This window comes from Cygnus olor, chromosome 1 (assembly GCF_009769625.2).
Source record: "Cygnus olor isolate bCygOlo1 chromosome 1, bCygOlo1.pri.v2, whole genome shotgun sequence".
Taxonomy (NCBI): Eukaryota; Metazoa; Chordata; class Aves; order Anseriformes; family Anatidae; genus Cygnus; species Cygnus olor.
In genome coordinates, this window is record NC_049169.1 from 27366634 (window position 1) to 27392871 (window position 26238).

At 35.9% G+C, this 26238-nt stretch overlaps 1 protein-coding gene across 2 annotated transcripts in view; it reads left to right on the forward strand.

Moving 5' to 3' along the window:
- Window positions 1-26238, forward strand: part of TFEC (transcription factor EC) — a 106107-nt gene that overhangs the window by 68379 nt on the left and 11490 nt on the right. The window contains exons 4-6 of one of the 2 annotated variants that reach the window (XM_040550370.1): window positions 16215-16329; window positions 17221-17277; window positions 20165-20240. In XM_040550370.1, the coding sequence (XP_040406304.1) occupies window positions 16215-16329; window positions 17221-17277; window positions 20165-20240 (248 nt within the window). The remainder of the gene's footprint in view (window positions 1-16214; window positions 16330-17220; window positions 17278-20164; window positions 20241-26238) is intronic. The other variant, XM_040550380.1, reaches the window with a different exon arrangement.

Below are 26238 nucleotides of genomic sequence, written 5' to 3' on the forward strand. Positions count from 1 at the left end.
AGACATCACTGGAAAGTTTCCATTTGAAATGAAGCAAAGAATATATGAGCGAGTTTTAGAAAGTAAATAATATTATGTATATCTGCTATGGTGACAGACATTTGAAAAGTAAACATTTTTCATTTTTATCAATCTCATTTGCATTCAAAATCCTCACAGTATCTTCAACATTCTGTAGTGAATTTAAAGTTTATTAACTTCAAATGCTCAGAACATATGAAATGTATCTACATTTCAGCTGCAGGTCTGTTAATATAAAGTAAATATGACATCATCATTGAAAGTGTAGAGAAAGTTCTAAAAAGCTGTGGTTTACATCTCTTTTAATATCTGAAGAAGGGAAGTGTAAGAAACATACTGTATCAAGGGAGATATGGAGAACATTAGTCACAGTTCAGAGAGCCAGAAAAAAAGTAGAGTTGAAAAATAGGATCTCTGTGCTTTGCAGTTGTCAGTTTGACAGTGTGTGACCCAGTGAAACCTTTTCTTGTTACTAAATGCCGTTTTGTTTTGCTAATATGTGTACACAACCCTGGAACTCACCAGAAAACCCAGTAATTTAGCAAGCACAACAGTCATCTCTATGAAAAAGTTTGGCATTTTACCAGCAGTTTCTTTCAGAAATAATTGATGTATCCCAGATAATCACAGTACAGCTACTGAGATAATGTCCTCTATTTGACAAGGAGTCCAATAAAACTTACATTGAAGGCATTGGGAGATTTACTGGTTTGAGATGAGAATAAGATGAGAAGATACTAGTGTTATGAAAGACGCAAGCTTCTCCCACACAGCGCTGGGTGGGACAGGACGTAAAATAATTTAATTTTGTGAGCATATCCGAGGATTCTAAGTTGCCTTTTGTTCTGATACTCAAGAAAACAAGACCTTTCAGAAGTATTCTTGAAAGGAAAGAGGCTCTGTAGCAATTACGTGGCTGGTGGTGAGAATGAAGGAATAGTGGAGAGTACTGTTTGAGGCAGAACACTACCATAAAACAGGCCTTCAGATAATAATGACCCAGCTAGTGATCTGTTAAATCAAGTGGGCTTACTGTTGCTGGAGTAGTAGGTTTTGAATAGCTAAACAAAATGGAACAGCTCCTTTCAGATTGCTTGGGAGAAAAAGGAAAACCTTTTCATTATAATTTTTTTTTCCATGTCCAGTACTAAATAAAGTTGAGAACAATGCTTCTGTCTTGATTTATTCATAATATTTAAGAAATGTTTTCTTCGCTAATTGTGACCACCTGAATGAGCTTACCAGCAGAAGTGTTTCCTGAAAGCAGCAGTTCCTAACCAATGGGAAGCACAAAAAATATTTCTATATATGAATAAATGCACCCCAGGTGTGATTTGAAGAATTATTCTCACTCAGGGAATAGAATAGCCTTGGTAGTTTTAAACAAGGCTGAAACAAATAGCTTTAAAGTTACTTTAAAAACATCTGCAAAATATTATTATTTTTTTAAACTTTATTTTAATAGGAATATTTAAAGATTTGAAACAGCACTAATTGCTCCAACAAGTCCTGCTCTGACTATGTATTGAAACAGTTATGGTTTCATTGGTGGTTTGAGGTTCACATCACTTTGGAGATTTAGAGCTGTCACAAGCAATGAATCTGTTGCTGGGAACTTTGTCTATCTGTGAATTTAACCAAATTTCTTCAGTTCTCCTTGGAATCTGACTTGATGTATGTGGTATTTATACGGTGGAAAAAGAATTAAACAAAAAAAAATGTTATTTTTGTTTGTATGATTTTAATGAAATAATATTGTACCTCAGTTGAAACTTGGTTTAATTATTGGATACTTAGACTATATTACATAATATTATATTGGATAAAAGCTTATTATTATTTGTTATGATTAGAACAGTTAAAGGACAGCAGATGCCACAGATCCCATGGCTAGTCATCTTGTTGGGTAATGTGGGAAGAAATAAAGAACTGCACAGATTTGAGGCCTCTGGCTTATCTGGTACTTCTGGTTTTGATTAAGGGTAGAAAGAAAGAATGAACTGCTCATCGTGGTTTGTTCATTTGTTGAGCCATCTCCACACAAATCTGAACCAAAGACAGATACTCTGTCTCTCTGTACCATAAAGTTCTCTGTTTTGCACAGCAATAGCAGGGGCAGTTACAGTTTGTCTGTAACCAGATTCTTCCCAGCTTCCACATCTACTTTGCCCCCTTTCCAAGGACTCATGTGGCAGTCTATAAGATAAAGGGGCCCTCTTGTTAAATCATTAAAAAGCTTTTGTGTCATTCAGAGGAAAGCAGAGATAAAGTTAAGCTCAGCCTTACGTGATCAGCCATCTGTCAGGGATTCACCTTCCATTCCCAGGCCTGTGCTTGTAAACATGTGGCCCCATCGCTGCTTCCCTAACTCACTTTCTGCTTTTGTATTTGTCCACCCATAACTGAGGATTCACTGACTGAGAGGGGAAGCAAAAGCACTTGGGCATCCTGAAAGACATTTTTTTTTCCCTAGCTGTTAGATGGCAGGGCTGAGGCAGCATACTCAGGGAGTGACAACACAGTGGGGAGCACAGTGCTATGCTTGTGAAAGGACATCTCTTGAAAGGTCCTGCAAGATTTTGTGTCTCCATTTGCACTACTTCATTTTGTACATTCACAGTGCACTCTTTCACTAAGACTGGGAGCTGTGGTCTGCTTCCTGTCTGCTTTGGAGTCAAGTCAGTTGAGATTGCTCCGCTTCTGTTACTCTTGCAGGAAAACAGCTTATGGAGAAAATTCTCAATTGTCCTGTGGCTCACTTGCTTTTTGTCAACTCCTTTGACATTTGAAAAAAATCTTGGATTGTACAGGCATTGGCTAGAGGTTAGATCAGGACAGAATAATTTGGATGTTTTCTTTCTCCGATTTTTATGGTTTGGTTAACTACAGCCAGTATAAGATTCTCATTAAATCTGTTAACTCTGCAGTTGATTTTATGGAGACACTATTTTTTCATAAAAGTACAACGGAGTCTGTCTGCAGGATCTCACTTCCATTACAAGGTCTTTGAGGTCACAGTTTCTTATCATGGCATTAATAATTTGTATCTGTATTAATTATTTGTCAAATACTGATGGCTACCATTTGTATGGATTACCAAAACTGTCTGTCTCATTCTCAGAAATCATGCAGAAAATAGAAATTCAAGCGAGTATCCTCCAAATTATTCAGTAATTGCTGGTATTATTCAATCATGAAATAAAATCAGTTTTACTTTGGAGGTGTATATAGCATTGCCGATCTAGGCAGCCCTATGCTGCACAATCACGAGTATTTCAGGAGTTGGACTCGATGATCCTTGTTGGTCCCTTCCAACGTGGGATATTCTATGATTCTATTTTTTAATTTAGGGGATGCCATTTGACAATCGTTATAAGTTTATAAAATCTGCTAAAGTTCAAAACCATTTTAGAGAAAGGGCCAGAGTAAACATTAACAACCTCATTTGCTTAGGTTGGGTAACTTGAAAAGCTGCATAACATCAATGAAAATGCTTTGTCAATCACATTCTACACTAGATTAGTCTTAAAGTCCAAGGAAGAATCAAAGTTCACCTTCATATATAAGCTTCTGTCTAGCACTCCTGGTATCGTTTACAAGTTCAAAGAAGAAAAATGAAGGAGAAAGACCAGTCTGTAGCTATTGTGGAAATAATAGACTCCTCGAACATAAAACTGGTGAGCAAATAATTTCTTTGCCTTTCTTCAGTTGTATAAAGGAACCAGATAGGGAATTGTGTCTTTCAGCTGCAGAGCTGAGCAATGAAATGCACAAACTGACAACTCAGAACTGTTTTCTGGAGCTGAAAAAGACTATTTTTTTTCCTCTTTGTTTTTCTCTTTCATAAATGTAAGTAGGCATAAAGAGAAGTATTATTCTTAAATATTCAATTTATTGTATATAAGTACTTCTTACAATGGTAAACTGAATTATGGTCTTCATCTTGGAACGCTAAACATGTTGAATAGGGATAAGAGAAAGGGATGGATAAAACAGGTTTATATTTCTCCTAATATGCTCATAGCATTTATTTTTATTAAGAATATGCCTTGATATCATAACCTGATCTTTTAGATAAACTGCATATATCTGAAAGTCTTTGCAGGCTCTGCATATTGGAAACAACCCACAAACAAATTTTAATGCATTGTACTAACTTCTACATCAATATCAGTTTATTAGTTCCTTCATTGATGGAGCTAGCTGGGCCCAAGGAAACATGCTAGTGATATTTTATCACAGAAATGCAAAAACAGAAACAGGATCTGTTACTCTTAAAACAAAATAGACAAACAAAAAACACCCACAATTCTTTATCTACATTTGATGAACCTCAGCTCAGTATTAACTGGTAGTCCAACAAATAGAGTTGAATTTATCACACCTAATAGACTACTCATATTTAGCTTCCTCATCTGCAGCAGAACTCTTCGATTTTTATTTATTTATTTATTTATTTATTTATTTATTTTGGTCTGTATATATTATAAAGAGGCAACTGTAGCCTGTGATTTGTCTCACCGATTTTAGGTTTAACATTTAGTATGAAATGAGCTGCACTGAAGCATCCGTTTCCCTCCTTAAATATGAGGAGAATCTAAAGAACTGACTCAAATACTCATGTTCACACTGTAGATATCTGTATTGAGTTGTATTCCCAGCCCTTGGGGACAGGAAAAGAAAAGATACATATTAAAACTATAAAAACAGAGATTCTTCACTGTAGGTAAACCCAATTCCCTCAAGAAATCATAGTGTCTAAGAATTCAAGAATTAGCAGTTTGGAGAACTGAACTGTCCACCTGAACTGGTGGACAATGGAAAGAATTTTGAATGTGTGTTGTCATATTGTAGTTTGCTTTTGCTGACAGGTAATATGTTTTTCCTGCTCTTTGAGGCCATCAGGCAAATTCCATCTTCTCCCAAAGCCCTGACAATCGAGCCACTGCTGCATGTCTCAGGAGTTCTTGTCTGTATATAGTAACACAGAAACTGAAGTCTTTATCACATGCCACATAGTCTCTACTTCTCTAAGGCTATGTTAAGCTCCTTTGAGTCTGTAGTGCATAGAGTATGGCTGCTTCTCACACTATACTTGATGAATTTCTTTGAATGGCATTTACATAGATTATATAAAAGTCTCGTGGGCTCAGAGACAACAATAGTGGCTGCTTTGTTCTCCAGGCACAGGCAAGCTTCTTACTGCAAGCTAAAACTAATTTGTAGAAAACACAGATTTCTTGAAGGGTCTTTTTGAGAAATAAACTGAAAGATATGGTTGCTTTTCTTAGCACCTCCTTCTCTATCTGCCAAGGCCTTCCATATACTACTATATATAGTAGTTTATAGTAATAATATAAAGTAGTAGTAAAAAGTAGTTTAGTGTGCATTTATATTTACACTGTAATTAATTACTTGTGAATGTATTTGAAATCAGTCACTACAGGAAGGAATGCCAAATAAAACAAAACTGCATGTTATATGATCACACATTGAAAACAATAGATCATAGAAGTCATTAAATACCTTACTATGCAGTACTCAGATACTTAGATGATATGTGAAATATATATATATATCTTACATATATATAAAAGATATATAAAGAAATATATAGGTGCAAGGTGCTGCACCTGGATCATACAGACTGGGAGAATAACTCACTGAGAGCAGCCCTGCAGAGAAGGACTTGGGGGTTCTGGTGGACAAAAAGCTCAACATGAGCCGGCAGTGTGTGCTTGCAGCCCAGAAGGCCAACTGCATCCTGGGCTGCATCAACAGAAGAGTGGCCAGCAGGTCGAGGGAGGTGGTTGCCCCCTTCTGCTCTGCCCTTATGAGGCCTCACTTGGAGTGCTGCATCCAGGTCTGGAGTCACCAGCACAAGAAAGATATGGGGCTGTTAGAGCAAGTCCAGTGGAGGGCTACAAAGATGATCAAAGGGCTGGAGCACCTCTTATACTGGGAAAGGCTGAGAGAGCTGGGGATGTTCTGTCTGGAGGTTCAGAAGGCTCCTGGATGACCTCATTGTGGCCTTTTTTAGTGGCAATTAAAGAGGTCTTATAAAAAAGATGGAGAAGGACTCTTTACTTGGGTAGGTAATGACAGGATAAGGGGGAATGGCCTTAAACTAAGAGAGGATAGATTTAGACTAGACATTAGAAGGAAACTTCACTGTAAGGGTAGTGAGGCACTGGAATAGGTTTCCAAGAGAAGCTTTGGATGCCCCATGCCTGGAGGTGTTCAAGGCCAGGTTGTATGGGGCCTTGGCTAACCTGATCTAGTGGGTGGCATCCCTGCCTATGGCAGGAGGATTAGAGTTAGATGATCTTTAAGGTCCCTTCCAATCCGAGCCATTCTATACTTCTGTGATATGATTCTGTGAAATGTAAGATACATATAAAGTATGTAATATAAATACTGGTGATAGAAATCTTTGCTTCGATACTCAAGAGAAAGTGGCCAGTATTCACATCCCATAAAAAATTTAGTTTTCACTTGTCCCTCAGCCTCATTTTTTTTCTGATGTTTTTGTGCCATTCTTTGTTTCCAGAGGAAGACTTTGAATGATTTGGTATGTGCATTTATAGATGGTGGCCAGAGAAATGGAAGAAGTTGCAAGGAACCAGGAAGTAGGGCATTAGCTGGTGTTACTAGTGAAATAATCTTAGTAAAAAACTAGCAGTGTTATCGCTGTCATTTTGGGGTTTCAGACCCTGGAGATTAGTGGGACAGTACTCCTGTAGTGTCTTATTTCCAGATGTCAGTTGGCTGATGACATGTCACACCACCACTTCACTTTTCGTCCTTGTCTGTTAATTTAGGTTTGTAACCAGAAAAGACAAGAACAGATAAAAACGTATCATTAAGAGATGATAACTGAAAGAACAGAACTCTACAGTAAAAGGCTGATTCTCCAGTAAATTCTTTTGCTTGGTCATATTTGACCAGACATTTATCTAGACAGTGTACTTCTATGTATATGATCAGGGCAGGAAAGTACTGTAACTGGGAAAATGAACAGAGTTCATTTTTCTCTGATGAATAATGAAGCAGCTTGATGATCATTATTTGAAGATAAAAAATGAACCAGTTTTCATACATAATATATAATATGTAATACATCTGAACATTAAGTCTCTGGTTGAGGAGTGTGCAATTATGAACCACGTTAAAGATAAATATAGAAGGAGATACAATTTGTTCTAACAAAAACAAGCCTGAAAAGGGATGAATTTGCTTTTCTGCTGTTCTTTTAAGATAATAAAAATAGGAACAGAAAAATTTGGATAGTAGTTGTTCCTGAAGACTATCTATTTTCAAATATGTCATAAACATTTTGTATTTCAATTGAAAAAGGACCTAAAACATTTAGCTGTCAAGGAATCTTCTTGTTCTAGACTAAATATGTTACAAAATTTTTGATAGTTTACAATGTAAACACATCTTTTCAGGAAAAAAAAAAGATATCACAGTTGCTGTTCGCCTTTCTTCAAGCAACCTAGAAACTGAAAAACAAGGGGTTGAACTCCAGTATTCTGAGTACAGGGCTTTTATTGAACCAGAAGATCATTCCTCTTGTCTGTAATGCTTTTGAATTAGAAGAAAAGTCACAATTCACTAAAACACACATTGAAAATGGAAGAATTGCCCCAGTTTTCCCGCCGTTGAAAATTAGAAACACTTGTTATACCAGATACTACTGCTCAGAAAATAGAGTTGTAATGACTGGGTTATTGTACATTTATTGATCAATTCACTCTTTGGCCAAATTCAGTGCACATTGTGAAGTTCATCTGTGGACTTCAAAAAATTAACAATATTTGAGTTTGTGTATTATGACTAAACAGGTCAAGACTGACAAGAAATATGTCTTTTTATGTTTTGTATCCCAGTAACATAAATTGTGCACAAACTGAATTTTACTTGGTATGTAAAATGAAATGTGGACACTGTTCCAAATTTAGATTTGTACATTTGGGATGCATATGAAATTAGTATAAAATCTGTGTAAAATCTCTGCTTTGATTTTTTAATTAAAATGAATAAGCAAGGACCACACTGAGAAAGATGAATGGGTGCTAACATATGTTTTACATCTAAGAAGAAATAGCCTCATTTTACAAAACTGTTCTTTGAAGTGATGCTATCAATTAGGTTCCAATGATAACATGATTTAAGCAGGATATATTTAGGGGTGGGCACGTATAAAGTATTGTAGTAATATTTCACATGTGAACACTTTAATCTAGATGCAGTCTGAGCAAGTATTATTTTTTATCAAGCACAAAAAGACCTTTTTTTTTCAGATACAATACCCAAACTTTAAAGTTAGGCAGATATGTAGCTTCTTGTGACAAGTAAGGTAGCATGTACTTTGCTTCCCTGTTCCTAGAGATTGCCAAGTCTGTACATGCAGTACAGGAAATGTGACCAGGTCTAGTAGGGCCAATGGTTTTCTGAACTGTCTGTATTGTATACATCAGCTTCTCTGGACATATACTCTATTTCTGTTACTGCAGGATATACAGGCATGCAGCATGTAGGCACACTCATCATGTTGCATGTCTGCAGCTATTAACCCTAGAAAAAAGGGTAACTTAAGGATGTTTCTGCTAGCAAGACAATTCCTGCAGTTTGCTTTCCACTTGCCCTGTTTTCCATGGGCTCTTCTGACATGGGCAGAATGAAAATCTCAGGTAGAGGCAGTCAGGTTCGTGACCTCTTTCTTTTCTGGGGGCATCTTTAAGCCCTCTGATCATATACCTGGTCTTTATGACCTTTACATGACCATGGAGAACTGAGAAGACTATGGGAGAAGTGGTACCTAGAAATGAGCTTCCACAAACTAGACAGTCCATCATGCTTACTGCTCCCAGATCCCTCAAGAGAAATCAGGCTAGCTGATGAATTGATCTGACCTGTCAGGACAGTCCAGATAGTATTGGTGAAAAGCCCTTGCTATCCCAAGAATTAGCCATTTTAGGTAACTAGAACATGAAAGGTATCTGCTCTTTAAAAATGTACGTACCTGCATCATTTCCATGACTAGTGACATCCTTTTGGATGTATCTGTTTGCTACTGGAATTATCCTTTCTAGCTAGCCTTGCATATTCAGGATTTAGTGTTTTTGTATCCTGCTTTCTATGAATGACTATTAGTAAAATGCAATACAGATTGTAAAGAAAGGAAACTGAGCAGGATTGTTTTCAGGTTTAGGTTTAGGCTAGAAAGATGACAAAGATTTTGTTAAAACATATTAATGAAGTGCTCCAAGAATCAGTCTTGAGCTTCTGTTTATTTAATAATTTTGTTAATGACTCTGGTAGAAAAATACATGGTTTTGCTGATGAAATTCACTGAAGTAGCAAAAATAGAAAGCATTACTAATACAAAGGAGGGTCAGGATATCGTAGAGGAATAGCTAAATGACTGAGATGACAAAATAGTATAAATGGAAGCAATGTAACAGGACTGAGTGCAAGGTCATTCATTTAGATACTAATAATGGGAATGTCTGCAGTAAGCTGAGAGTTCATTAGCTGGATATGACAGAGAAAGATCTGATTATATTAGTTGCTTACAGGATGACTATAAGCCATCAAAATGATGAGACTGGAAAAAAAAGGGGCGGGGGGTGGGGGGTGGGGAGAGATAAGTATGATCTTAGAATACATCAAGAGAGAGAAGAGAGAGATCTCCAGAGACACAGGGGAATATCCACTGTGGAATTCACTGGGTAGAAAACTTTTAGAATACTGTAGACAAATATAAGTGTACACCTTTCAGAAAGACTTATTCGAAGCAGGAAAGGTAGAGAGGACTGTTAGGACAAATAGTATGGGAAATCTAGCTAAAGAAGCATGGCTTGATCAGTTTAACAAAACAAAGGTTTATAGGATCTATGGCCACTCACATAGGGAAGTTAAACAATTAATTACCTAAGTTAAAGGAACACGAAAATGAAATAATATTTGTCTGGAAATGGAGATAAAGCTTTTTAACAGCAATCTGTAATCACTCAACTTCTGGAACACACTCCAAATCAAAATAATGGAGACAGGAAACCTAACTGATTTTAAGACAGAGTATGGTTGGTTTATGAAAAGTTGGTTTATGTGATGTTATGATAATTCAACCCAATGTCCTGGGCACTTTCTAGCCCAGGGTCTCTGTGTCTAGACTGAACATTACCACATTCAGCAGAGTTTTTAAATTAAGAAAAATCTATTTGCCTTTGGAACAGGGTTCATTTGTTATTTTCTATCTGTGCAATATTGACTGTGATAGATTCTTACGGACTTGCATGTTACTGTAATACAAACACATCATGCAAAAATTAGCTAAAATGAACAAATACTTAAATAGTATATGATGATGTAAGTGAACACTGTTGTGACATGGTGCTGTGTTGGGACTACAGGTGAATGGGCACAGGTAACCCTTATAGATATGTTTTATCATATTCTATTTAATTCTTCCTTGAAATTAAACGATACTTAGCAATACAGGCCATGCTATGGGATTTGAAATACCATAGTATTCCTCTGTATTCCCCTTCATGAAGAAACAGTTTTCCTGGATTAGTAATGTTTCCCTCCCTCCCTCCCTCCCTCCCTCCAAACAAATAAATAAAGCATATTAAAGATTACAAATTGTGATCGCTGCTGTTCATTGGCAGCCAACCACGCAGGTAGCGAACCCTCAGTATTAATATTTAACACGCAGTCCTGCCTGCATGGCAGTTTAGATCCAAGAATAACAAGCTCCTTTAGATGAGGCCTTTATAGTACTTGTCTTAGACATTGCCAGTAACCACAAGGTCTCAGGTTCTTGTGAGGTTCTGCTGAGCTCAAGCCAGGCAGTTGCTCAGGTACTTCAGCTGAAGTTTGCCTTTATAATTGGTTTAAGCTCCAAAGTTGAGCATCTTACAGGACTGAGCCCCATGAGTGGAAATTCTTATGTTCCAGTCTTTGTACACAGGCATTGAAGATCCCATGACACTTTATACAAAAGGAAGAACGTTAACCCCAACGTCCTTGCCAAATGCTAACTTCGGTAATTACAGTCTGCTTTCTTTAATTCTCCTTGCAGTTTTAATTAGATATAGTATTATTCTCTTCCTGTACCACATTGTCACTGGTTATTCCCACTAAATCATTTGCTGTGTTAAAGGTTGTTACTCTTTTGTCAAACGCTGGCTGCATTTTAGAAGCAGGAAAAATGAGTAATTATATAGTGCTATTTTTAATATGTCTGTGTTCACCCCTTGCATCTAAATTCTGAGACATACACACACAAATATATGTATCATCAGTGCAAAGGTTGAAAATGATGTGACTTACCAGGACTTCTCAGAACATCACAGCTGTGAACTAGTGTGGCTCTTGGCACCTGCAGGATAAATAGATAACTTCCTGGGACTTACACATTTTCATACCCGAATATCTGTGTTTCCACATCTCTAAACTGAAACAAGAACATACTTTTGATGCAGTGTAATCAGGTGCAGCTTTAAAGTGCTTTGGGATTCATCAGATTTGACAGTGCTCTATAATTGTAAGATCACCATTATATACATATTATATAATTATGCCATTGCAAATGATTTATAATTTAGTACTTTTTTGTACTTTTTTTTGGATAAAATTATGTCAATGTATATATTTGTCTTGTAAGTTAGATTTGGAAGCTATTTGAAGCCTCAGTGCTGACAAAAAATAATCTACTTATATGGCGTTGTAAGAAATAATTTACATTATGGTGTATGGAGCTCCAGTGCATAACCAAACAATTTTTTTTTAATGTTGTATCAAAATTGACTAATTTCTATTTTAATTTTTTTCTTGATATTCTGTAACAGTAGCAAGGATTTTCCAGGGTGAATATCAATTTAGGGCAAATTCAGGCAGAGAGTTGCAACAAAAATCAAAAATGATATGTTTTTGACTTTGTATTTTTAAAATTCTCCCATAATCATCAATGTGAATATTTGTCAGGAAAGATCCAGTCTGTTTTGCTCTGTTGTTCTTATGTGATTTTGGAAATAAGAGTTTATTGGGAAATTTGAATCTCCTCCGGACCCAGTCTTTCACGTCTATGTTTTTCTTAGTTGAAGGCCCCAGAGGGGCATAAGATTTCTATTGGAGCAATGTGATCATAACTACATAGTCTAATTTACTAGGTGCTTTATACCCACTTTACCCTACTGTAAATGTGAATATGTTGTGCTGGCTAACTGAAGATGAAGACAGTGTGTCAAAGGGAGGTCACTAGCGGATTTATTCACAAAGACACTTAACCATCATAACAGTCATTATATTGTATTTGAGATTTCTACTAAGTGGCAGTTGATAGTGAGATTGGCACAACTGCTTTTGTACTGAACAGAATCACCTACACTGAAGGTCGACAGGAAATCTGTGTCTGGATGGGATGTAGTTATGAAGGAAAGAACCTTTTTTCCATGTCTCCTTTCTGCGGTCAGATGAGTAAGCTGTTTATTCTGCTATCCAATTGTTCAGTGCATTGGTTGAGGCAGTAATAGACTTAAGTAGGATTGAACATAAAATTCTCTATTCCCCAGGAGTTACTTACCTAGGGGTTATTAAAAATGGTCCTATTTTTCACACCTGTGTATGTTTCAGTCAGAAAGATGGATTCTGCAACACAGAAATTAGCACTTTCAAGGAGGTGAATGAGTGAGCATTTTGTAGGATTTCTGTGGCAGTGCTCTTGAATATGTTTATTCTCTGATGTCTAAGTTCTGGATAACAATTTATTAAGGTTAGACAACATTAGATCAAAGTTTCTCTTTAATGGCCTGACAGAAAGCTGATTTTAACACTCCTAGTGATTGACATGTGATTAACATATGTGAATCATTCTAATTACTGAGGTTATAGGATTGTTGACATCAGTAGATGAATGACTTGAGTTTTGGTTTCATTTTTATCATCTCTGCATTAGGTTATGACTCTGTTTTCCTAATGACTGATAAAAATTGCCAAATGATGAGGGGAAAAATGCTGTAGACTGTGTGAAACAAAGTTCATATGGTATATTTTGGGAAATATTACATGCCTTCTGCTGCTCGATGAAAGCATTAATGAATGCAGCCAGACATAGATAACAGACAGATATTTGCTTAAAGCCCTGGCACTGTGGGATGACACTGTAGCAGTTCTGCTGATGGAAAGAATCAGATAAATTTATATAACTCCATACAAAGTCAGCTGAGTTAGATGACATTACCTTCATCAGCTGTGTGATCTAATTGAGCTGAAACTTCTACCTGTGGCTCTGAGTTTACTCACCCTAATTGTCACCAGAGAGCCTCTTTTGAATCCTCACACACTTCTGAACTTTCAGATGTCTTGGTATTGTTTTTTAATTACCAGCCAGTTGGCTGTTCCTAACCTTTTCTCTTCAATTTGGGCCTTGTCAATTAAATTCATGCTGTTATGAATAGACTATAGATATTTAACTATACTTAGATCATACAGATGACTTTGTGATGGAAAATTAGAAGCACTCATTGATGTATCTCAAGTGTTTTGTGTCAATCTGTGGTTTACAGTTCTGATTTTTCCACTAATGGTTTTGATAATCTTGTAACTTAGAAAATTTACCACAAGTGGCATGCAAAATATTGAACTCATGTACACAACTGCGAACTATGTAAAATCCAACATATATGATACATATGAATTTCTCATTTGTTAGATTTTTTATGAGATTATCTTATTTTCAGTGGTTACCATTTCCTAGCATTTCACAACACTAGCCCAACCCCTATAATAGTCTTATTCAAAGTCCGCTGAAATCAGTGTAGGAGTCACATTGACTCTCATTTTTTTTATATCAGCACTAAATATGAAATTTCTGTTTTCGTATTATTTCAATAAGCCAAATTCATTTACATAAGTGTAGGAAGTCTTTAAACGTGTGTCTAAAGCTAATATGAGTTTACATTTGTAATATAGTTATACTATCATTGAAACAAAGAAAATCTAAAGTTAAAGCTGCAGTGAATGCTGTAATACTTGTCAGTTTACCTCTCAGGAATGAAACGAAGGTACTTAACATGGAAATGTTAAGCTTAGCTTTCAAATCCTGCATATTAAACATAGCTTGTTCCTGAGTAATACTCATCTGAATTCCAAACATTCTTTTAAAAAGTATTTTCATTGAGAGATCAAATATTTAATCAGACTTTCAAAACTGACTTGGTGTTTCGATTTCTAATGGTATTTAAGAATCCTTAGTTCTCTTAAGTAATAGACTCCTACAAATTTATTGGAAAATGAGCATGTTATTTATATGTATTTAAAAAGAATCCTGAATGCTTCATTGTATTGTGGGTTATTAGGAGAATTTAACACAAACTAGACTCTTAGATAATTAGGAAAATTATTACTAAAAAAAAAAAGTTTATTTACAATTTCAGACTTAATATAAAAATGTTGTAAGAACTGCCATGGGATAATTTCACACTAAAAAAATCATTGGAAAAGTGTCTCCATTCAAAACGTTCCAGGTGGAGGCCGATGATGAATGGTGTCCCTCAGGAATTTGTCCTGGAACCGATGCTGTTTAATATCTTTATCAGTGACACAGACAGTGAGATCAAGTGCACCCTCAGCAAATCTGAAGATGATGCCAAGCTGAGTAGTGCAGTTGATACACAGAAGGGAGGGATGCCATCCAAAGGGACCTGGACAAGCTTGAGCAGTGGGCCCACATGAACCTAATGAGGTTCAACAAGGCCAAGTGCAAGGTGCTGCACCAGGCTTAGTGCAATCCCAGACATGAGCATAGGCTGGCTGAAGAACTCATTGAGAGCAGCCCTGCAAAGAGGGACTTGGGGGTTTTGGTGGAGGAAAAGTTTTGTATGAACCAGCAGTGTGTGCTTGCAGACCAAAAGGCCAGCTGCATCCTGGGCCGCAACAACAGAGGATTGGCCAGCAAGTCGAGGGATGTGATTGTCCCCCTCTACTCTGTCCTTGTGAGGCCCCACTTGGAGTGCTGCATCCAGGTCTGGGGCCTCCAGTAGAAGAAGGAGGATGTGGATATTTTAGAACACATCCAGTGGAGGGGCACAAAGATGATCAAAGGGCTGGAGCACCTCTCCTATTAGGTGGAAGGAGTTTGGGTTGTTCAGTCTGGAGAATAGAAGGCTTCAGGGAGACCTCTCTGAAGCCTTTCAATACTTAGAGAGGGCTTATATAAAAGACGGAGAGCAACTTTTTACAGAGGCAGATAGTGATAGGACAGGGGAGAATTGTTATGAACTAAAAGAGAGATTTAAATTAGATTTTAGGAGGAAATTCTTCACTCAGAGGCTGGTGAAGCACTGAAGCAGGTTGCGCAGAGAAGCTGTGAATGCCTTATCCCTGAAGGCATTCAAGACCAGGTTTTGAACTAGATTTCTGAGTCATTTTATATTGGCCTCAAAAGAAAACAACAAAACAGTCTGCACAAACTTTATGTGCATCATAGAATGAAAACAAAAAAAAGGAAAAAAAAAGAAAAAAAGTTGCTTAGCTGCTTTACATTCTTTTTTTTTTTTTTTTTTCTTGCACGTGTGAATATGGACTTGGACTCTATTTTCACATGAACATACAGCAATATATAAGACAATAATCAATAATGAAAGGATTGTTATATGGTCATAGAAACTGAGTCCAAACTGTTCATTACTAAACTTTAATAATTTAAAAAGTAAAAATAATATTTGGGTAATAATCTGGAATCCATAGAATCATTACGTAATAGGTCAAAATCAGCAAGGTTACTTTTACTTTCAACCTAACTTTTGTTTCAAATGCACTTGTGCTAATCCTGTTATTTGAAAATATGGCATAGAAGTAATTAAAAAACAGACACCATGGGCCATATCCTTCCATTACTCTGCAGCTAAAACTTGTAGAAATTTCACTTGGAAATCTGCTTGTAGAACAATGGCACACTTTGATCTTTCACTTTTGACATTACTTAATATTACTTAAGGACTAAGTTTCCCTTTAGACACATATATAGCTGCTTCTAAAGAACATCAGTCTCATATTCAAGAAACTTATTTTTCTTTTGTATTTATGTATTTTTTTTTAATCTTTTAAGTCTTTTAACTTATTCTAATTGTTTTGTTTTGTTTTCTCTTTCTTCTTCTCCTTTCCTCCCCCTCCCCCTTAAGCTATCTAGCAGCATTTTGGATATATATAACAGTGACCAGGGAATGACACCAGCTAATATGGGTCTCACAAATGCTTCTTGCCCAGCTAATCTACCAGTAAAAAGGGAACTCACAGGTAAAAGAACTCTCATATTTCAGCATTTTATAATTTAAGAAGTTATGATGTTTCCCTTAAAAGTTGAACAAAAATTACTCATGAAATAAATCTCCATAATAATTCATTTCCTGAGAATTTTGCAGTATGTAGTTTCATTTAAGGAAAAGAACAAAGACCATGAAGAAATGTTTTCTTTCTGTTCTCCTCTTTAGCAATTGCGAAACAATGTTTGCCCTGTGATTTTTATGAACATCATGCTTCTAATAAACCTAATTATTTTAGAAAACAGTGGATTCTTCCACATGTTGGCTCCTGATCAATGGTATAAATAAATTATCATCCATTAAATTTGTTCCAGGGTGGAACAAATGGTTCTTTTAAAAGCTTACAATAAAGCTATTCAAGGTAAATCTATATTAGTGGATTAACAACTTTAAAAGTTATATTCAATTAATCCAAAGAATGCTAACAACCATGTACAGTTTATTAGTGTCACCCAGAGGAAACAGTGAGTTTGTTCAAAATGAATATCTTAGAAATCTGATTAACTCTTGCATTATGGGATATACAAATCCATATTCACATTAGTGTATTGTTTTTTCCTGTTGTAAACTACAGCAAATTGGAGAAAAATACTCCTCCATAATATTTCTATATTCTTAAATAAAAAGTGTGCAATAATAAATATCTTAAGTAACCTGCCAGACTTGCTCAAAAATTTAGTACTGGTAGAATGTAGATTTGCTTATGATCTTGTTTAATAATAAAAAGACTAATAAAGTAAAATGACTAGAAGTCTTTTGTGTGTGTGTGTGTGTGTCTGTGTGAAAAGAGGCTATTTTGAAATGGTGATAGGAAAGCTGAAATTGTAACTTCAGGACTGTTGTAGTAAATGTTACTTTCTGTCAGAAGCAGATACAAGAGCAATGGCCAAGGAGAGACAAAAAAAGGATAACCACAATCTCAGTAAGTATATGTTCATCTTCCATCTTGTTAAATGGAATACAGAACTAATATACATTAGCTGCCATGTCTCTGCTCGTTTTCTGTGTCTTGGCAGGGTAATCAGATTGAACTCAGTCTGTAAACACAGCCAACCACATAGCTTTCTCCTCTGAACCAAATTTGTCTTTTACTTTTTTCTTGTAAAATACCTTACATATTTTTAATTTCTTTCCATATCATCTCCTGCTATTATGTTTTGAGTCTACATTTCTCTATATATCTTGCACTATTCCATTTTACTTGATGTCTTTAAGAATTACAGTACAAAATAGACAGTAAAGGAGTCAAAATAAATAAATAAAAAATCAGCCAACCAAACAACAAAACAATGATGATCCAGACTCCTCACTCCTTACTTACTGAAGCATCCAAGTGAGAGACCATATCTCTCTACAGTCAATTGAAAGAAAAAGAAAAAAAAACCGGAAAAAAAGAAAAAAAAAAAAAAACAGAAAACATCCCTCCACAACCATTTACAAACAGTGGTTAAGCACTTAAAGCTATGGAAATTGTACATCACAGGAGATTGGGGCAGAACTGAACAAGACACACAGTGCTCTGACTTCTCTGATACACACACCCTCTGACCTCTGTAGGCTGTGGTGGACTCCTGTTTCCTTTATGGAGCTCAGTACAGTAGTGCATAGATAATAGATGTTTCAGTTTCAAAGGAAAAGTCTTCTGTAGTTTATGCTTAGAACATAGTGAAATTTATAGTTCAGTGTTTAAATATTAAACACATAAAAATAAACAACATTTTGGTTTATCCAGAATAGATAAAAACATTTTTATTGCTGAAAGATTGCCTGTAACATTAGGCAATTTTTCACTCTGAAGAATAATTTAAAGCAAAAAATCTGAAGCATTCTCTTTGAAAAGCATTGAATGAAACGATTTCATTTTTCATCTCTCCTTTTCATTTCTTCCAGCAGAAATAATTTGTGAATGTAAGCCTAAATTCATAATTAGTTAATAACCACTATTTTTAACTTTGTTCTCTGGCTATTCCAGTGATCTTAGAGTTACGAATTTACTTGCATGTACCTGTATATGTCCACTGGTACAACATGCTGGCATCTTTCTGCTACTGAGACTCTCCAGAAGGAATCCTTGTTTCTGTATGTATGTTTTTGTGGATCACAAACAAGCCATGTAGATTTTTGCATTTGTTGCTAGCTCATTTTCTTGGAAGTGTCACAGTAGCTGCTGCCTGTCTTATTTGGGCAGGAATACGGAGTTTTTGCTGGACGAGGAAAGGAGGTGGGTATGAGTTGTCCAGAGCTGTAAGAAGGGGAAGAAGAGGAAAGACAGGCAAGATAGGTGCAAGCATACATTAGGGATGCCTCCACTGTTGTTTTTTTTTATTTTTTTATTTTTTTATTTTTTTTTCGAGGGGACGGGAGCTCTCTGAGATCATCATCTTTTCTGGTTTGGCTCCAGGTGTATATTTCAGAGCTCAAAGTCTCTCTGGAGTCAGGTCTGTGTGATGCCTTGGGCATATTAATGCATTACCCAAGATGGTTTTGTTAGTGTTATTTACTATTTAATGGTACTGGGTTTTTTAGAGATGGTCTGAAAAGTCAGGTTTTGGAACCTGATGAGAATTATGCAAACATTCATGTTCCAGGTTGAATTAAGGTCCATATTTTACAGAAACGTTCTTACACGTCTTATAGAAAAGCTTTCCTTTTGACATGTTAGGTTCTCAATGAAACCCTGAAAAACAATTTAGATCTAAGAAATGGAGCCACTTCTTCTTGTAATACCAAGAGTTTAAACCATTACTATTACTGTTACTATTTAAAAAACAAACACACAGGAAATTAAGGGTAAAATGCTTATACTTTCTGTGTCACCATTATGTACAAAAAAATCCCTCTAAGTGATAAGATGTCCTTTGTGCCACTGATAAATGTGAGATTTCTGCCTGTATATGTAGCTGTAGAAAAACTGGTGAGAAAGAAGAGGAGAACTCTCTCTAAATTAGTCAAATGGAGGCAGAAAGGTGACAGGCCCTTTGTGCACACTCGTCTGGATACCCATACAGCACTGAGAAAGTGGACTGAGAACACAGAGATGGGAAACTAATTTTAAGAGGCTTATCTCTCTTTTTATCTTTCTAACTAAGCTGCAAATAAAGCAAGATACCATACATAATTTGTCTTGGAAGAAGAATACATTTATTTATTGAATTTAATGACTTTTTCTTCATTTTGTTGAGTGTTTTGAAAGTTATTTTAAGTATGGTTGTGCTGTCCATCATCAAAGAAAACAGATATGCTGGGGATGGAGTGTTTCTGGGACACAGTCTTCCTCTGTCTCAGTGACGAGAGATGGTTGCTGTTAACTCCTCTCCATGGTTTACAATGCTGAGAAAAGTAGATAAGAGATAAAAAGCTGTTAACCATGGTCTGTAGCAGGAGTTTTGACAAAATGTGAAATATTGGATGAGTTGTCCTGCATCCCTGTTGAATGAATGAATTCATCCCTCAATGAATGCTGAAACCCCCAATAAAAGCTGAAAACTCTTGTATGGCAGCACAGTGGAGGAAGGATGCATAAACCAGGAGAAATTAAACTCACGTTTAAAGAATGTGAGACTATTTCACTCTCTGAGAGTCTAGTTTTAAATCGGGGGAAACCTACATACAGGGTAGGATGCAGAGTTACTAATCATGGAGTTTGTCTCAAGAGTATGTCAGAGGCAGGTAAGAGATCATGTTGGGATTTCTTTTTCAGGAAATTTTATGTACATTGACTGACTTGTTTTTAACTAATTATAACAAAGTATGTTGACTTTCTGCAAGAATATTTCACCATAGAAATAATAACTGTTTCTTTTTAACAGTCGAGAGAAGAAGAAGGTATAATATTAATTACCGAATCAAGGAGCTTGGCACACTCATCCCCAAGTCTAATGATCCGTGAGTTCAACAATCTTTCCTATAATAATGTTTATAGTTTAAATACAGGAAAAAAAGATAGTTGCATGTAATGGCCATAGAATTGACTGATGGGATACAAAATCTTCCATGCCAGGCCACTAGCTTGGATCAGGCTGTTGCATAACAAACTTTTGACAGATTTTTGGTGCCTGTTGGGAAAAGGATAATAAAATGAAAACAATTCCAGGGTCTTAAGGCAGAGAGCTACACACACAGGGTGTGTGTGCGGGAAAGAAGATAAGTCAAAGACACCACAAGTATGTGTGGTGTCTCTGGAGAAGGAAGGAATGATATTTTCAGCCCTTGTCATGGGCCCTCTGGTGGGATAAAACAAAATGTGTGTCACTGTCTGCATTTTGGTTATCAAAAATAAATAAATAAATAAATAATGTTAAAAGATTGTAGACTGAGCGTTTTTTAGAAGTCCTCCACACACTGCAGGGAAAAAATAAAGTCTTGAAATGCAAGGATAAAAATAATAATTGCTATAATTGCTACAATAATCACATTTCATACTAATGTGTATACTTATAGTAACAAAAAATGCACATTGCTTAAACTATATCTGCCTTCCCTTAGAGCTTGTTTTTGTCATCAATATGAAAAAAAAAAGCCACCTCAGTAGGAAAAACTACTGTAGGATTAGCAATAATGATTCAGTGATGTATTAGGACCTTAGCCTTAGATTTTTCATGTCACTCAGGGAAGCCTTAAGACCATGTTTGTATCATGCATAAAATTGGTTATACAAATATCTTCATCATTTGCATGTCAGTGTAGACCTGCAGGACGCTTCAAATGAAAACGTCTATCGATATTTTAGCTTTATTTTTTTCCTCAGAATCAAGAAAAAATGTATTATATTTAGGATTTCTGTAACACTAGAAAGCTCTGTGAGACTTAGATATGTACAAGGTTGGCATAATAAGCCACTTGGAGTGAAACCACCAGAGAGAAAGTTAACATGCCACAACCATTTTAGAGAATTCACAAACTCTGCTCCATCTACAGCATCCGTCCAAGCGAGATAAATGGGCATGTTCTTGTTATTTAAATACATTTGGGTATTACAGCTGAGTTAAAGTAAGAAGTGCTTTAAGTACCTAAATAAAGTTTTGGCTACATGTGATCCCCTACAAACACACACTCGTAAAAGAGTTTTAATTTTGCTGGCATATCTTTCAGTATTCAAGACCATTTGGGCAAATAATTGAGAGATTTCTCAGAAAAACAGTGGATGGCACTGTTGGTTTGCAGGTATAAAGCAATAATGGAAGCAAGCTATACTGCAATTAGAAATGGGCATGAGGTACAAATTCCAGTTGTGATTTTGATTGCCTACAGAGGTGTTTCAGTTACATGTTTTGGTCTGGATTCCAGTTTAGTTTATAAACTTATTCAAATCATTAATACTTAGATCAATCACCTAAGCTCTGCTTAAAATGAATGCTCTGGACCTGCAATTTTGCTCCAGTAAGTGCATGATGGATTTTACTCATAGATTTTAATGATGTTGCCTTGAAAAAAAGTTTCAGGAAAGAATCCTGAAGACATCATGTTTTCTTGTTTTAGTCTCCAAACCCATGATTGAGTTCAACAGTGTGACATCCCAAAAGCGGTACATATTTACAAAAGCAAAAAGTCCATCCTGAGGTCTGAGAATTGTTGTTTTTAAAAGGCTGGTAATCAGTACTACTTTTGAAAATGTGTCTATATAAAAGCTTTCAAGTTGATCTTCAGAAAAAAAGAGGCATCAAAATGTGCTGGACACATTGAAAACTTAGGTTATAACATAACTTAATGAATAATAAATTCTTTACTGAGAGGGTGGTGAGGCACTGGCACAGGCTGCCCAGAGAAGCTGGGGATGCCCCATCCCTGGAGGAGTTCAAGGCCAGGCTGGATGGGGCTTTGGGCAGCCTGGTCTGGTGGGAGGTGTCCCTGCTCATGGCGGGGGTTGGAAATGGGTAGGCTTTAAGGTCCCTTCCAGCCCAAACCATTCTATGATTCTATGATTAACTTTACTGTAGCTTAGTGGCAAGTTAAATTCATCCAAAGAAGTGTAAATAATTTTTTAATATATATTTGCAAGTTGAAATAATTCAATTTGACCACATTGTTCTGTTGGCTGAGCAGATCAAAATTTTTATTTCTTTCTGATATCATCCTGTGTTGCCGAATCATAACTCAGAGTCCTTACCCTCTCTTTCAGTTCTTGCTTTTTCCTTCATAACACCTTACTGTGCCCCCCATCTGCCCTGTTCTTTCAAAGAAAGAGATGTATCAGCTCTTACAATATTTTATCTGTAGCATTTTATCACACATAACATTTTCACCTCATACATTGTTTTTAAAATATTCTTCTTATAGTAGGAACTTAGCTGTAAAAAGAGAAACCTTACTGATGCTTGGACTAATGACAGTGAAACAAGTCAGCCTTTGCATTGAAGAGTAAATACTGTTATAACTAAGGCATTGTGATTAGCATACCTGTCCCAAATGGCTTGTTTCAAGAAGATTACATTCAGGATTAGAAAATGACATTGTTAATGGTATTTGGAAACTTTTTATGATTTATGCTTCTTATAAGTTTTTATTTATTTATTTATTTCGTTTCACTTTTGTTTTGTTAGATGGTGAACTTGTTTGGCTCCTGTAGAGGCTCTGCAGGAACTTTCTCTTGAATAGCTTAAGCCCCTACCCCCTTCCTTTTTTTTTCTTTTTTTTCTTTCTTTTTTTTTTTTTAATAATATAATGACAAAAATGTGGATTATGTTACTTAAATGAATGGGTATTTATCAATTCACTTCATCAGCATTAGAAAATGGAGATAAGTTGCAAAAAACTTTGCCTTCATTTAATTTTCAGTGCTTAAATATCCAAGTAATAGATGCTTCAGAAGTGCAAAACTCATAGAATAATTCAAAGATAGAATCAAAAAGCCCAAAATTTACAGTCATATTTTGCTGAAAGAAGTCAGAATATACATCCTTTAAATATACCTACTTTTCCATTCTTGGTTCCTTTGTGTTCGGCCTTTCAAAATCCAGTGTTTAACAGGACTTCATATTGTGATAGAGGCTGGGAATGACAACTCAAGAATTGTTTTATGGTAGCTAGACTGAAATTATCAGAAATACAAAGAAAATCATCTTTCATTTATGAATTCTAGTCATTTTATCGAACTGAGGTGCTAAAAGAACCACTGAGGATTTGGGCAGAGCTAGTGAATTGCTCTCACTCACTCTCTGCTCTCTGCATCTGTCTGTACTCGATGTTCTGTCTGTTGTCTGTGGGCAGACCCTCTAATGGCCAGCATGACCATGTTTCTTGTAAAGGAAAAGATTGTATACACTTACACCACTATAAAATGGCCAGGAGAATACACTTGGTAATTGTACAGGTCATCAAAACAGGTACAAAGTCCTTCAAAGTATTTCTTTGAACAAGCTCAGTCTAAAGCTAATTTCTCAGAAATAGTGAAAAAAATGGCCAGCAAACATAGTTTCAACCTCACAAATACATTTGTTATTATTAACTGCTCTGCAACTGGCAAACTCTGTGACTCTTTGCTCCCAAACTCTGCTTTCATTAATTAGTTTTAATCTTAGATGATCAGATGCTCATGCCCCTCCTGCAGGAGCCCTACAACTTGTGCAAACTAATGAAGCTCCTTTGACTTCAACAAAGATACCTTACTGGAAGCAAGCTGGCGTACAGCCTCATGGCTATGTTTCTTTTCTCCTAAATGAGTAACTCTCCTAGATGAGAATTTCACTAAATTCCTGGGCTCATGAGATTTGTAGAGATTTAGCTGGTAAACTTAAGAGGAACTAGGGTTCACACAACGTGTTTTTTACTTATTTGCTAGTTTTCCATGCAAATCATATTCAGTGTAGCAGATCTCTGTTAATTAAGCTAGGTAATATGTGTGTAGCTTGCTTAAAATTTCAAATTATAGTAACACGTGCCAACACACAAAGACACAATCCTCCTTTGCAGAGGTCATTGCTGATACCCAGACATGCAAAACTTACTGCTCTCAACTGACTTTTTTACATGTAGATTTTCCCATCTGTCTCAGTATTTACAGGACAGAGTCTAACATATGTATAATAAAAAGGAAGATTAAAAAAAAATAAAATGGAGGGGTTTAATAACCAGTGAAAGAGTCTCCAAAGACTAGTTGATCTGTATTTGTGTTGGTAGTTATAAATGCAACTGTTTTACCTATTTTTATAAACCACTTTCCAATTAAATGACTGGAAAATACTAGTGACTGCTCACTTTTTACAGGTTCTCAGATGAACTTGTAGGTCTTGTCATTACAAACTCTACCTCTGTTAGATACTGAGCAGGAACAATGCATGTCCCTAAAAACAATAAACAATCTCATACTACCCCTTTTATCATTTTTCATATACCTTTATCTGCAGCCACATTTTAATTCAGTATTTTCAGGGAAAAACAAATAAAACAAAACAACAACAACAACAACCAAACACAGAAAACCAATAACTATTCTGAGAATTTTCCAAATTCTTTTTATGTACTTGCTTTTCTTGGATTGAATCTGTTTTCCAAAAACAAAAAAAATTATTTTTTTTTCTTCCCATTATAAATGAATTTGCTTGCCTGCCTGCTAAACAGGGCTAGACACAGTACAGACACTTGCTAGGCAGTTCCCACTGTTTCTCTTCATCCTCTCTAGTTACATTGCTGCTATTCCAGCCCTATACATCTCCTCTGTAGAGCCTCTGTTTCTCCAAAGTGCAGTCTTGTCACTGCTGTATGGCTAGTCTGCCAGGCTAGAAAGGATGGAGAGTGTTTGTGATGCAGAACCAGTATTTCTTTTGCTCCTGGTATAAATAGTGAGATACAGAGTGAAATATGAATTGACTTCTAAGGTTGCCAGCCAGTCCTTTGCTGTGTTGCTTCCAGATACTGGAAGATGTTGCTTGACTATCCCTCAGTTAATAAGATATCAGTGAGTATATGCATAGAGAGAAGTAGGATACATGTGTACACACATGCACACACACATAATAACAGATGTATAAATAGTAATCAGGAAGAATTCTGTTCTTGCATCAGATTTGTTCTTTCATGCTGGCCAGCAGATGTATTGTACATCACAGTTCATTAAGCACAGACCTTCATTGGTTTAATGGAAATGGTTCAAAATCTGTTAAGTGATAACAGCAACCACAGCATTTTCATCTGAGATCTCCATGATGCTTTTGCCTCTCGAATTTGTAAATATTACTACCAAAGTTATCGATAAATATATATTTCATCCAAGTTGACCAAATCCATCTCTCTGGCAATTTGAATCCAGGAATTAGCTCTTCAGTGATGACTTCTATTATGTGAAAATTTATAATAACCATATATACATAAAAATTCAAAGTATCAAGGAAACATGAACTAAAAGTAAGCAATTTCACAAATGTTGCCAATTATGTGCAATATGAATGAATCATGATAAAAAACATTTCAAATAAAGTCATAAACATATGGGTTATTCATATGTCAATCAGAAAAATTGACTGAAAAACATTTTTGTCTGAATTTGATTTTGAATCCATAATGCTTTATAACTGATCTGAAATTGTGAGATCACTATTAAATGTTTGCTAAAGGTGTGATATATGTATATTTTTCTGCTGCTGTTAGATGTCTTAAAAATTTCCATTTTGCCAGCTATAGCTTAATAAGTAATTTTATACTACTATATTTTCATGTTTAGATCACCAGTTCAAAATTGGCTTAGCTTGGTCTTAATTACATGCTGGGAGGAACTGATCCCTAGTGCCTAGTCAGATTTTGCTTCTCCAGAGTTTATACTATAAGTTTTCTTACTGTTGCACTTTTCAAAGTTGCTATGAATATGTCCTAGCTATAAACAGCATTTTTATATCTGAGATGACAGTGGAGATTTTCATCTTGAAAAGTTGTTTTCCTCCTATCTTTAGCT